The sequence below is a fragment of the Xenopus laevis genome, chromosome 5L (genome assembly GCF_017654675.1).
Source record: "Xenopus laevis strain J_2021 chromosome 5L, Xenopus_laevis_v10.1, whole genome shotgun sequence".
Lineage (NCBI taxonomy): Eukaryota > Metazoa > Chordata > Amphibia > Anura > Pipidae > Xenopus > Xenopus laevis.
The window spans coordinates 13,411,528-13,426,977 of NC_054379.1; the positions used below are offsets into that span (position 1 = coordinate 13,411,528).

At 34.5% G+C, this 15,450-nt stretch overlaps 1 protein-coding gene across 1 annotated transcript in view; it reads right to left on the reverse strand.

The window, feature by feature from the left end:
- The window catches only part of ush2a.L (Usher syndrome 2A (autosomal recessive, mild) L homeolog), a 442,265-nt gene that overhangs the window by 328,447 nt on the left and 98,368 nt on the right, over nucleotides 1-15,450 (reverse strand). The window contains exons 15-20 of the mRNA XM_041562401.1: nucleotides 12,170-12,333; nucleotides 9,491-9,649; nucleotides 5,541-6,029; nucleotides 4,699-4,971; nucleotides 2,191-2,339; nucleotides 800-944 (exon numbers count right to left, since the gene is read on the reverse strand). Coding sequence (XP_041418335.1) covers nucleotides 800-944; nucleotides 2,191-2,339; nucleotides 4,699-4,971; nucleotides 5,541-6,029; nucleotides 9,491-9,649; nucleotides 12,170-12,333 — 1,379 coding nt within the window. The remainder of the gene's footprint in view (nucleotides 1-799; nucleotides 945-2,190; nucleotides 2,340-4,698; nucleotides 4,972-5,540; nucleotides 6,030-9,490; nucleotides 9,650-12,169; nucleotides 12,334-15,450) is intronic.

The window sequence follows — 15,450 nt, forward strand, 5'->3', positions numbered from 1 at the left end:
CTCAGTCATGAGTGATAATTATAATTTGCCAGATCAGCAGCAAACTGTCAACTCCAGCCTATAAACAAACAGTTGGTTGTTCCTTACACCATGTCTATGTGGCTCAGAGTCTTCTTAGAAGACCATCTTTCAATGATCCCTAAACTTCCTGAGGGTCTACTCTAAATGTTCCCCCACTTATTGTTTTAACAGTCCCATATTTTGGTTTCTATGTGAGGCATTTGCTTTAGTTTCCCAGCACTATAATTTGGAACTACTTTTGATATCAATCTCTCATCAATGTTTAAATGATAATACATTGTAGAAATAAATACCAAAGTACAGAATTCCGAATATACAAAGTTCTCAACGACCAAACTACTTTATAACATCACTGTCTTCTTGTAACACAATGGGACACAGCAGTTTACATACATATGCAGGCAGTAAAATAGATCAAAATGACTTTCTTTGCTTAATCTGACAAAAAATGCACAATTTACTTAGCATCAAACAGGAACAAAACTCTACATCACATTTTAAGTTATAATGCAAACTAGACAGGCCATCAGCATCATTACCCCACAAGACCCAGAGGCAAATCTGCCATCAACCAATGCAGCTGCTTAAGGATTTTGCCAAGTAGCCAGATGCCAGGGCTGTTGTAGGAATATCTTCCATAAAATAGCATCTGTGTTCTTAATTGCCATGAACAAGATAAGGAGGACACGGGGAACAATGGAAAATTCTGCTTGTTTTCATAGTTTGAGTAATCGAACTCCCTCTCCCTTTAAAAAGTAATATTGACCTTTTCACTCACCTGCTGCTAAAGTCTTTCCTACATTTGGCACACTGGTCACACAGCCAACTTTGTTGCAGATTGTAATTGTGAAGGAGTATGAATGGTAGGGTTTTAATCCCGTGGCTACATAAAATAATTCATAATCTTCAGCCACATATAATACCTGATGGGGACAATTGATTATTAAAGAAAGAAAACAAAATTGCTTGTATTAATAGTCAAACATCAACTCGGAGTGGGACAACCTATTTATCAATCTGTGAATTCCAGATTTTTAATTACAAAAAAATCTGGGGAAAAAATTAAAGTTGATCAAGTTTTTTTGCAATCTAATTTAGTTTTCTTGATTGCTAGAAAAATTCTGAAACATTAATTTGCATGAAAAAATTTTGATTGCAAAATAATTCTTAATTTACTCTAACAAAATTTAGACTTGAAAAATAAAATAATTGATGTTTAAAATGAAGGTTTTACTTGGTAATAAAAAAACACAAAAAAAAACATTTGCATTTTTGTTGCAATTTTCTAGAGATTTTGAAATAAACCCCTTTAGTGTATCATTAGGAATATACAGTTTACAGTACAGTAATATACAGCATGCATTCTATAAGCAGGTCATTTCATTCTACTTGCAATTCTCTCACACCCAGTTAGCATGACAACTGGGCAATTACTTGGATTATGGGGATTACTTTTATTCTAGAGTGAATAGATTGAAAAATGCATGAACATTCTGGGAATTGACAGAAGTATTCCATCAAACCAGTTGTAATACAACTATGCAGCACAAATATACTCATATAACAGCACATTTGCATAATATAAACAGAAACCTGATTTAACCAGTGGGTGCCACTCATTAGAAGACTGTTCTTTATTACACGGGGAATTCTTTCTAAAATACCACTCATAAGGTACTAAACCCACAAGATTTAATCTTTGGAATTATAATCAACAAATTGCCTAATCTACAGGTGGCTAAACTCAGGATTATAAAAGATTCCAGAAATTGGACAGATATCAGTTAGGCAGGTTTGATTTTCTCATCAGGGCGAGGACCAGAACTTGATGAGATACTCTTCTGTTCACCTATATTTATCTACATTATGATCTAATCATTGGCTTGTGGGTCAAACAAATATCAGCTCTAAATTGCTCAGATCAAGATGGGCAGATTGGGGACATATCTGCTCATCTGGTGACTTCTTTAGGTGTTTGGCAAGCTAAACACTAAAATATACACCTAAAGCATTAGTGGTTGGGGTAGCCCTCACTCATGCTTCACTTTAATTCTTTTAGCACTCATGAATTGGCAATGTGTCCATATTATGAATATGTTATCTGGAGTAGTAAACCATCAGAAGAATAGTGCAGATATTATGTCAAGTCAAGTTTCCTTCTTTTGATACCTCAAAAATTCCTTCATCCTCTGCAAAAACATTGATAGTGTAGCCGGTAACTTCTCCTCTTGTAGCACTGTTGTTGGGCTTTGACCATGTCACATTTAAAGAATGTGATGTAAGTGGAAGTATATTTGGAGCTGTCATAAAGAGAGGTTCTGAGAAAACAAATATGAGTAATATTAGCATTATTACTTATCATCATTAGCTGCTATTGATTTTCTCTATTGAAATTTTAACAAGAATAACATTTTTAAAAAAAATTCTTGCATTGTATAAACAATTATGAAAGTGCATATAATTAGGCAAATAACCCACTACCTTAAAAAGATATTTGAGTGATTTGGTAGCAGAAACCACCAGAATATGTTAAGTAATGAGTGTCACAATACAGAATTATGCTTATACTTGTACACTGCAGAATGTTTAATTTTCAAATTAAATATTTAATGGAACGTGATCACTATATGAGCATGGAAGTACCTTTTGGAAGAGTAAGCAACTCTCCACAGAAACCTTTCCCAACCAGAGGCAATCAAGCTGTTGCAGAGCTACAAGTCCCAGCCTCTGGCTGTCAGAGGCAGAAGCAAGTTGTAATTCAACGACAGCTGGAGAGTGAAGGATTGAAGGTTCTTGTTTCTCACCATATGCTCAAAATCGTCAGAAAATCTGCTCTGTGCCATATCGGAGCTCTGACAAGTCTGATTAAGGTGGAAAATTTCCACTGATTTCACTTATATCTACTGAAAGCCACCCACTGCCTGTAACGTAGTCAGGAAAATGTTCTCACCTATGAAAAATAGTGGGAGTGCATAGATATTGCCTCATTGCTCTTCCAGGATTACAGAACCTCCACTTTTATGCATGTTAGTCTGGTTATAGAATGACCCTCACAAAGTGAAAAACGTATACACCAATAATCTAGGTTGAAGATGTCTAAGTTGCTTTCAATTCTCTGCTAGCCAAAGTAAAAGCTCACCAATATTTTATTTCAGCAACATCTTGTCAATGAGCAATGAGCAAATCAATATGAATTATTCAAAATTGGCTTAAGTGTATGCATATCTCAAAATCAGAGGAATCTTTGGATCATAATTTGAGGCCATGAATCAGCTTATCCATTGGGAATAACAAATCGATCTGTAAATCCTTTTGTAAGGAATCAATTGTCCACTACAAATTATGAATCGATTCATAATTCCTTTCCATTATAGATCACATGATAACTAAATTTTTGACTGATTTGTACCTTACATAGTTTGTCAATTTGATTGTCTAACAATTGATTTCTATAATTAACATCTATCACCATTATCAGTGTAGTTTATGTCTCCTTATGCTAAAAAAATGACAAATGTATTGGTCCATTTTGCCCAGAAATACATTAAAGGGATACTAGCATTCATTATTATCCTACTTTCTACTTCATTCCACAATTAACAATGTATAGCACTGTTGTAAGCCAATAATGTGTTTAAAAACAGACTCTTTTAATTACAGCACTTCAAAGGATTACAGTGGCCATATCGTTACTATCTAATGAGCTGTCAAGACTCCATTTCTGTCTGTCCATATCATCATGGGGGACAGACATGTACAGGAAGTCCTCTACAATTACAGAGAGGATACTAAACATATGGGTTCCCACATTAATAAACTTACTATACATGGACAGATACCTTTACATTTGGTTTTACTCAAAGTTCCACAGCTAGAAATATCAGTTGCTTGCATGTATATTATTCAGAAATTACTGCAAATAATTTGCTTACATTATGGGCTTCTAGGCTTTGCAGATAGAACTGTTTTTGAACACTTATAGGGGCTGATTTAAGAATGCCTTTGGTACAAAAACCATGAAAGAACTCCTAAACTCTCACATGGGTACTTGATTTGAATACATCGGCCTCCTGCCGAGCAGGTTCTTTTTTTCCCCAACAAAAAATAAAAAGCTTATAAGGTTTTAGGTGCCAAACATTTTATTATTTTAACCTGCTTGGGGGAAAAAAGGAAGTCTAGGTATTGGAATCAAGAAACCACACAAGATTTTAGGAACTCTTGTATCGTTTTACTACCCAAGAGCATTCTTAAATCACCCCTCTAGTGTATTGCAGTGAGGTTAGAGGGCTCTGCAGTTGCTGGTGTTCACAATGTCCTTTTGTGGACCCTGGATTTCTGATGTCAACTACATTTCATACAGACATTAGAAACAGCAGAGATAAACCACAAGATTAGTTAAAGTCTAGACCAGGGTTCAGGTCAGATGGCAACATTTCTACTCTGAGCAACAAGCAAAGGTTTCGAGTTGAGATATGGGCCATATGTCAAAAACTGAGAATTCAATCCAGAAACTAGGAAAGTTTACATAGGGACATGGCCAAGTGGGGAGATGGTGCACCAAAATAAATCACTTTAAAGGCGTATTGTGCAGAGCATAGTACAGTGCTTACATACACACACTCACACAGCACAGTATCTTAAGAGCCATGCTAAATTAAAAATATTTTAATATGTTACCTGATTCAGCAGTTTTTAGAGTTACCCACTCTGAAGCAGCACTTCCAGCCATATTAGTTGACACAATAGAAAATTCATACTCTGTATTTGGCTCTAGATTCATGACAGCTGCACTGGTGGCAGGTGGTAATAAAGCATTTTCATTTTCAGACTCCACAACTGGCTGAGGATTAAGCCAACCAGTGGTATGAAACACGCGTCTTTCAGGTGGTCTGGGATCCCCAGTTGTCTCTAGTAAGCCTCTCATGTATAGTTCATACGCTATGACAATGCCTGGAAAAATATTGATGAAACGGATATGTAATCATCAGGATATATCTGGTTTAAGAGCACTGAGTAATTCTATTTCATGTACAATATATTTGACTCAAGTGGAATTTTGCTTTGAGCTTTATAAAGTTCATGCAACTTGTAAAAAGTCTATTTATTGAAGAGGGCAATGAGAATTGCTTCATCGGTTGACAGATGGGGGGATAAAGATATTCTCTCTTGGATACATAATATATAATTTATGTATTAGTAATCAATGGAAACCTTTCATAAAAGAAGAGTTTGTGTGTTCACAATTAAGCACATATGTAACATCAGCTATAAAATACAGAGTCATATTGTGTGAGCAAATAAAACACCATGGATTTGAATGGGACAAACATTGTAGATATAAAATGCTTAACTTAAAACAGGTCCTCTAAAATGCACAAAAGGTACTGCAGTTCGTATGTGTATTTTTTTGGAAGAAATAAGTGAGACCTCAGAGAGTTAAGAGTGACTATGCATCAACAGTCAAGGACAAGTAGTCATAAGATAGACTTGGCTTAATACAGTTACACAGTAGCACTTACCATTTGCTTGGGACGGTGGAGACCACTGTAAATAGATACTTGTGGAGCTGGAATTTTGCAAAATTGGAGGACTTTGGTATAAGGGAGGAGCCTGGGGTGTTACAACAGTTACTGGCAAACTTTGCAGGCATCCCTCAGTGGTACAAGCGTGTACAGAGAAAAAATACTTGGTGAATGGCGATAAGTTATATAGAGTCACAGAATCATCAAGCCCTTCATAAATGACTTTGTGTTCATCAGCCATTGACTGAATTAATCTGAATGTTTCTATGGGGCCAGAGTCATTGGATGTGAGTGTCCAGTTCAGAGAGATGGAGGATGGAAAGGTGGTACTGAAGTAGTAAATATAGATGTCCCCTACTGGGGTCCCGGCTTTAGTCCGGTAAGCCACTTTGTCACTGCTGGTAGATCCATACTCATTGCTTGCTACAATATGATAAGAGTATAAAGTGTAAGGCAACAAAGAATTGTCCACAAAAGTCTGAGCACCTAAGAAAAACAAAAATGGGAAAGGCATTATATATATACTAAAGGAAATGCTGGGGGAAGTTCTTTTTCACATTCTATCACCGGGCAAAAATTCAATTTGTAAGGAATTTTCAGTATTTATCGCATTTTACCCATATACATTTTTACTGTTAGTGATGGGCGAATTTATTCGCCAGGCGTGAATTCGCGGCCAATTTGCGCGATTCACCGCCAGCAAATAAATTTGTTGGAAAAAACGCTGTTTCACGAATTTTTCGCCGCTTCGCGAATTTTGCGGGAAATTTGCCCATCACTATTTACTGTATCTGTAACTTTCTTTTCCTTGGTTAAAAATCCCAAATGTTTACCCATTATTGGACTGATATTACTATATAGGTACTCTTTGAAGGGGATCTGAAAACATTACTCAACCTTTATTGCTCAATAAAACGTTGACCCAAGAGCAGTATGAACATATGGTGGTTAATTTCTTTTAATTTATGCTGCCCACAGAGAAGGCCAGGAAAGGCTGAATGAATGTTCACTTTTTCTGAGCTCACCAAGGCCAGCAGCAACATTAAAATTCCAAAAAAACCTTCAATGAGAATCCTACTTGATCTGTGTAAATATGGTTCCTGCACCAATGTGTCCCCTGATGTCTGATTACAGTGTAATATCACACAGCCAAAATTATACATGCAGCGTTCTCACTGGTTCTCACAAGGCTCAGTCTAAATCAAAATAACACAAGTTTAAAGGGATTTGTCATGTCAATGAAAGTAAAGGAGTCACAATGCTCATTATATGTACCAGGGTGCTGCTATTTTGTGTCAGGAAGTTGTTAACAGGTAACATTCCCATTGATAATCATGTCACATGACTGAGGGCACCTGGAAAACTGACATGGTACAAAAGTTACTCTGCACGCCACATCATAAATACAGACTTAAAGCATAAAGCATATACTTGCAACAATGTATGAATACAAAGTAATTAAAACATATAATTTAGTACATACCAAACATAGTGTCCAAAAAAAAAACAGCCGTACTCAGGCTTGTAAGGCAGACAAGTTGGTGTATGGGAGAATACCCCGACGTGTAAGACACCAAGTCCTTTGTCAGGGGGAACATGTCTAGCTCATGTTAGAATTTAAAAATTAAATATAAAAAAATCTGTTTGCAATTTTGAAAAATGTATCTCAGTGCAGGAGTCTGCTGGAGCAGCACTATTAACGTATGCGTAAAAAAACAAAAAAACATGTTTTGCTGTGAAAATTTTTTGGATGACATTAGCATTTTTGTTTGTGAGATTTTTAGGGGCAGATTTATCAAAGGTCGAAGTGAATTTTCGAAGTAAAAAACTTTAAATTTCGAAGTAATTTTTGGGTACTTCAACTAGGGAATAGTCCAACTTTGATTTGAATTTGAAAAAATTCGAAGATCAAATTTTTTTAAATACTGTCTCTTTAAAACTTCGACTTCGACCATTCGCCACCTAAAAGCTGCCGAAGTGATGTTTTAGCCTATAGGGGACCTCCTAGAACCTATATGGAGTCAATTGGGGGAGTTTGGGAGACCGAAGTTAAAAAAACTTTGAATCAAAGTAGATCGTACGTTTTGAAGTAGGCCGAATTCGGCCCTCTTTGACCCCAAAAAACTTAGACCTCCATTCAGTTGGTCTTTTTGAATTCGAACTTCGACCTTTGATAAATCTGCCCCCAGATAACACTAGGGCGAAGATTTACTAAGCTCGAGTGAATAATTTGAATGAAAAAATATTCAAAGTAGTTTTTTGGGTACTTCAACCATCGAATTGGTCAAATGATTCGAACAATTCGAAGTAAAAAACGTTCGACCATTCGATAATCGAAGTACTGTCTCTTTAAAAAAACTTTGACTTCATACTTCGCCACTTTAAACCTACCTTTAAACCTAAACCTAAGTTTTTTTGAGTCGAATAAAAATCCTTTGATCGATTGCTTAAAATCGTTCGATCATTTGATCAAAGCTTTTGCCCTAAAATCCTTCGAATTCAATATTCGACTTCGAAGGATTTTACTCCGAGGGTTGAATTCGAGGGTTTTTTAACCCTCGAAATTCGACCCTTGATAAATCTGCCCCTAACAGTACTTTAGTGTTTTTGAGTGATTAGGAATTATTGGCAATAATAAATACCAGATAAACTAAAATTGCATGCCCGATTAAATGAATAAAGTTGAACAATTTTAGCAATTTTTAATAAATTTACCCCCCCCCCCAAAAAAAAATAGCTCTGTATTAGATCTGGTAGAAGTGTCTGGAATAACGTTGTTATAATGCTTTCAAATCTAGTTCCACGTTTGACAACATATTAATTGTAAGCAGACAAAAAAGCCATTCAGGGTATCAGAATAAAGAGATATACAGTGTACTTAATAATGAACCAGCACACAGAAATTGAGTTCAAATTTTGTAAGCACATGTAAGCAGATTAACAGCTCACCTTCCTAACCTTGTCTATCACTGTATTAGGATTAATTAAATTAACAAGTAAAGCTCGGTTTATTTCAGAAATCTGTTCACTTTAGGTAGAAATTTTTATCCAGTAGTTAAAGAGCATTATGTTTGTTACATTTGATGCCATTTATCAGTTGATAGAGTCGCTTAACTGGATGTCCTTAGTCATGTCTCTATGTTGTGCTTCAGAAAAATATCTGATAGTGTAAGTCTTTTACTTTTACTACCGTTTTTTGGAAAGTCATTTGATTTTGGAGGTTTTTGAAACCATGAATAAACTCATTTTCTCTAAAACCACAAATGCCATGTAATTTATTAAAGATCCAAATATAAAGGGGCAGATTTATCAAAGGTCGAATTGAAAATTCAAAGCAAAAAAATTTGACTTTTAAGCTATTTTTGTGTACTTCAACTAGGGAATAGTACAAATTCAATTTGAATTTGAAAAAATTTTGAAAATTCGAAAATCGATTTACTGTCTGTTTAAAACTTCAACTTTGACGACCAATCGCCATCTAACCTGCCAAATTGCTGTTTTTTTTTTAAATACTTTGAATTGAATACAATCGAATACAATCTTACTTCTATTCAAATGATCGAATACAGCCTATCCACCCACAGAAAAAATATTATTCGAATTTCAAAGTTATGGGAGTTAAAAAAAAACTCCCATTACTTCGAAATTCGACCCTTGATAAATCTGCCCCAAAAAGTTAGAATGAAAGAAATTCTGAAATTCTAAAAAATAAAAATATGAAAACCTCTAAAAGTTTCAATGGTTAAAAAAATGTTCAGTAGGCTCAATGCAGCTCCCACTGACTTTAATAGGACTTTGACTGCTTTTTTTATTTGTGTTTTTTACACTTCTGAATCTGAAATGTGAATTTTTCAAGAAAAAATTTGATATTACAATTTTAGTAAATAGGCCCCGAGGTCTTCACCAAAAGCACCTTATACTGTATGTTATGCAAAGTGCATACTCACTGAAAGGGTAAACGTCCATAAATTGGCAGATCTTTAGTCCATCTCTGTATAACTCGTAGGTTATCTTATTGGTATTGGGAGAATCTGGAGGGTTCCACGAGAGGGCAATAGATGTACTGTTAAGAATATACCCATTTGGAGGGGGTTGTTGATAGGGAGCTGTATGTTATATGAAAGAAAACAAATACATTTTGATTACAACAGTTCCATGGAAATGTCTTTCTTTAAAATAAATAACTTCCTCATTGTATGTTTTTTCCACCTATGGATGATTAAAAGGAACAACATAACCAATAATGTAATGTTAATTAATACCAGCTTAGTCATTAACTTTCTGAATCTTTGATTCCTGAGCTTGATAGATAGGGCTTGCATTGGGCATACAGTATATTCTCCCCGTACTTTAAACAGTTATGGTTATTTGTTAGACTCAAAAGTGCAGAACAGTGATATCGAAAGTATTCATTTTACACTCCATACTACCGCAGAGGTTTTTCAAAGGAATTATGAGCGTATGAGAATAGGATGATGCTGCATAATGCACTCCTCCTCACTTAAAATTCTAAGACTAAGATAGCGGCTAGACAATTTAAACATTACTTTTTAAAATTAAAAAAGTCAGAACATATTAGTTTCTAGGTTTTAGGAGATTTTCTACTATCATTTATCTATCAATCATTTATCTATTTATCCTCTATCCCATCTATCTATCGATCGATCGATCTATCTATCTATCTATCATCTATCTATCATCTATCTATCGTCTATGTATCTCTCATCTAGGGGGTCCTGACCAAATGTGGAACCACAAAGTAGGACTTGAACCCCCTAAAATATGAAATATTTTGTTCTAATGATTAGACTCTTTGTGGCTTTTGGTTATCAGTATAATTTTGTAGAGCTACACAATCTAATTTCCCTACCACATTCACACAAACACTTACACCCTTTGCTCATTTTCATTGAGTTCCATTTATCCAACCGTACCCAATTCAAAGAGAAGAATAAAAAAGACATTCGCTCACCATCAAATAAAGTAAACTGGCTAAATAACTTTCTTATTAATCGCCGATGGCATGGAATTCTACCATTTATGGATAGCTATAAAACAATAACAGCAATTCTAGCATCATGAATACCATCAAACTAGCAACTATTTTTTAAATATAGTAAATTATGAGTGTCTACAGCAATTTATTATGGAGACATTAAAATGATACACTGAAATGACATTATTTAGTAAAACCAGCCAAAATATAAGTGAGTGACAAAACGCCCGTGTACAGGTTTAAATGGTTGTCATTCAAACATTAAGCATGGAATTCAGCAAGACTTTGATTACATTGTTCATGGCTCGAACAGCATGGAAATTGCAGTGATTCCTTTTCACTGACACTTGGTTGTTAAGCCTTACAATATTCAAAGAACATGATATAAAAAATCTTAACCATTTTGCTGCACAAATTAATTACTTTTAATGACTTAAATTAATGGGGGTAAGAACTTCTAGTTGCATATATCAAGCCAAGGAGATTGAAAAAGTAGCGTTTTTAAAGCTAAATGGTAGAAAGTGCTAAACAAGTGAAAGTCCTGTAGAGTAATTTAAATGTGCCATTCTTCTTATTTTTTAAGGGCATCTGTTGTTATAATAAAAAAACACGATAGTAGATATAAGTAGAAATAAATCTGTTTAAAAAATAGACGTTTATCTACCATTTTTCAGATTTGTAATCTGATGTGAGTAACAGAATGATTTCTATGGTATAAAAACAGTCTATAATGTTTGCCATGGTGAGATGATTTAGATGCTTGCAGCACGAAACAAAGGTTTCATTTAGAGGCCACACTAATAAACCATTTCTTGACTTATCTCCAATGTGAATAAAGCTGTTATAATAGCATTATAGAGTATAGCCTACTGCGACCCTGGTCAAATCTACATCTGGCACAGGATATTGAATAGTGTGCATTTGGGCCCAAGGTGTGTCAACCTGTAAGGGGCAGCACAGGCAGGACATGGGTGTCAACCTTTAGACCTTTTGATATTCCCTTGGCATTTATCTATAGGTGCAATAGCAACACTTGCATGTCTTGAATGAGGAATGAGGTAAGGTGTTATGGCTTTATTTGTGGTTGAGTGATGGCTGTGCCATTAACCAGATGCCTCAACAATAGTCTAACCAGCATATTGGTGCAACACCAAAGTGGAAGATAAATCTATAATACATGGGACATAGTGGACACAAGTCTGCCTTGCGTTTTAATAAAAAGACCATAATATCTTATTTGTGGTACGACCACACACAATTTACTATTTACAAATGCGGAGATATGTCAATAAAGTTTGTAAAAACTTTAGCATGGAATTGCTCATAATGTCCGCAGTTTGGTATGTATTATTTTCCTTTATTTATTTTAAAACTGTGAGGGGGAAATCCCATCATAGATACAAGGGGAGCTCCGTGTTCGTGCAGATGTGAGGGCATCAGTACATATGATTTGGACAATATATTTTGTGTGAGTGTCTATTTCTGCTCTAGTTTATAATGCAGATTTTTGAACATCCCTTACATGAAGAAATAGTCCTTCCATTTCATAAACAATAAACATACTAAACTATGTAAAATTAGTATTGCAAGCTAAATTAAATTATTATTTTCAAAATATACCGTCACCTACTTTTGCTACAGCCAAATGGGTTTTGGATATTGAGACCTCCAGCCTCCTCAATGCATTGGTCACATTGGAAACCTTTCACAAATATCTTACAGTAACACTGGCCTGTTAGTGAATCGCAGCTACCATTTATTGCCCCAGCCAGATCACAATCACATGATTCACATCTGCAAATGAATAAAAGGAGGTTTTAAGAAAAAAAATGTAAAAAAGTTGAAATGTTGTTCAGAAATCCCAGACACTGTAAAACTCTCTAGTTTTTTTTTAATGTTTCCAACCTCTGAACCATTTTGCAGATAATTTTTAAAAAAAATTGAGAATTTTTGTATATTTTTAAATCATTGCAATCAACAAAATGTGTACTATTTTGATTTTTTTTTACAGTAAGTAATAAAAAAAAACAAGAAAGGTCCATTATCTTTTATCATGATCTTCTATTTCATATTGTTTCTGGGATTTCATTCAGCTCCCTTCTATGAAAAACAGCAATCCACTTGAAACTTGCTTTAAAATAGAACATAACGAGACGCAAAAGATATGAAAAACATCTATTGATCCATTTCACACATATTTTACAAAACTGGTCGTATGGATCCAGAAAATAATCTTATTTTGTATATCTGTGCATATAATAGGAATCGCCCAGCACAATCTGAACTTGAAGAAACAAGAAACAAGGGAAGTAAATTTAATTGTTAATATACAAATAGAAATTTGAATGTGAAAGCAGTAAAACATAACTAAATTCCTATTATTTCAGTAACATTTTAAATAATTGACAGGTAGTAGTAAAATGACAACGTTTTACATAAAATAACAGGATTTTTCCAGATCTGAGAGAGTAAATACTTTAGCAGATTTATCAAAGGTCAAAGTGAAAATTCGAATTAAAGAAATTTGAATTCAAGCTCATTTTTGTGTACTTCAACTAGGGAATAGTCCAAATGTCCTTTCGAATTAGAAAAAAATTAAAAATTCGAATTTCAAAATTTATCTTGTATTGTCTCTTTAAAAATTCGACTTCAACCATTCGCCATGTAAAACCTGCCAAATTGCTGTTTTAGTCTATGGGGGACCTCCTAGAACCTATTTGGAGTCAATTGGTGGACTTTGAAAAATCTTTTTGGTGGGAAACTTTGAATTGTTTTTTGGGAAAAATTTTCTAAATTTTTTTGAGGAAGTCCTATCTATTATACTGCACTTTGCCTGGTTTGAGGTGGCGAAGGCAAGTCTGGTGCAAGAGGTAACGTTCAGTTAAATCCGCATCTTAATGAGTTTGCGTAGTTACGTCCATTCACCAGAGTGCAAATTCGCCAGGCGGTAGGGAGTGAAGTACCGCTAGAGTCTATCTCCTGCGCTAGCGAAGTTACGCCAGCGACCGTTAGTAAATCGGCAAAGTACCAAAATGACATCACACTGGCGAATTTTCGCAACCGTTAGTCACTTCGCCATTTAGTAAATTTGCTCCAAGGAATTACCAAAAAGTTTTAAAAGTAGGAATTATGAAAAGAGCTTAATATTACACAATGTAGAAGTTTATGAAGCCTTTAATTGCTACTACAACTCCAGCATTCTAAATGTTGTTCTATTAACTAAATTAAGTATTTTTATTAAAAATATTAATGTGGTTGTCAATAACACAAATTTGCTGTCACTCAAAAAGTTAAACTAGTGTTTGACATATGTGTTTCCCAGGAGGGTATGGCGAGATTTAGCTGTTATAATGTACTATATGACTTTTGTCTTATATGAAAATGTCTAAAACCTCTAAAACCATCAATCAAAGAAAGATCTTCCCTTTAATTGTAATTGACATCTACCACTGATTTTACATGTTTTCAACAGGTTTTAGCTGAAGTATTTTTGTATTCCGAATTGTCTCATAATAAATTGAAAAAGTTGATGATTCTTTTGTGCAAATGAATAAAAGGAGGTTTTAAGAAAAAAAATGTAAAAAAGTTGAAATGTTGTTCAGAAATCCCAGACACTGTAAAACTCTCTAGTTTTTTTTTAATGTTTCCAACCTCTGAACCATTTTGCAGATAATTTTTAAAAAAAATTGAGAATTTTTGTATATTTTTAAATCATTGCAATCAACAAAATGTGTACTATTTTGATTTTTTTTTACAGTAAGTAATAAAAAAAAACAAGAAAGGTCCATTATCTTTTATCATGATCTTCTATTTCATATTGTTTCTGGGATTTCATTCAGCTCCCTTCTATGAAAAACAGCAATCCACTTGAAACTTTCTTTAAAATAGAACATAACGAGACGCGAAAGATATGAAAAACATCTATTGATCCATTTCACACATATTTTACAAAACTGGTCGTATGGATCCAGAAAATAATCTTATTTTGTATATCTGTGCATATAATAGGAATCGCCCAGCACAATCTGAACTTGAAGAAACAAGAAACAAGGGAAGTAAATTTAATTGTTAATATACAAATAGAAATTTGAATGTGAAAGCAGTAAAACATAACTAAATTCCTATTATTTCAGTAACATTTTAAATAATTGACAGGTAGTAGTAAATTGACAACGTTTTACATAAAATAACAGGATTTTTCCAGATCTGAGAGAGTAAATACTTTAGCAGATTTATCAAAGGTCAAAGTGAAAATTCGAATTAAAGAAATTTGAATTCAAGCTCATTTTTGTGTACTTCAACTAGGGAATAGTCCAAATGTCCTTTCGAATTAGAAAAAAAATTAAAAATTTGAATTTCAAAATTTATCTTGTATTGTCTCTTTAAAAATTCGACTTCAACCATTCGCCATGTAAAACCTGCCAAATTGCTGTTTTAGTCTATGGGGGACCTCCTAGAACCTATTTGGAGTCAATTGGTGGACTTTGAAAAATCTTTTTGGTGGGAAACTTTGAATTGTTTTTTGGGAAAAATTTTCAAAATTTTTTTGAGGAAGTCCTATCTATTATACTGCACTTTGCCTGGTTTGAGGTGGCGAAGGCAAGTCTGGTGCAAGAGGTAACGTTCAGTTAAATCCGCATCTTAATGAGTTTGCGTAGTTACGTCCATTCACCAGAGTGCATATTCGCCAGGCGGTAGGGAGTGAAGTACCGCTAGAGTCTATCTCCTACGCTAGCGAAGTTACGCCAGCGACCGTTAGTAAATCGGCAAAGTACCAAAATGACATCACACTGGCGAATTTTCGCAACCGTTAGTCACTTCGCCATTTAGTAAATTTGCTCCAAGGAATTACCAAAAAGTTTTAAAAGTAGGAATTATGAAAAGAGCTTAATATTACACAATGTAGAAGTT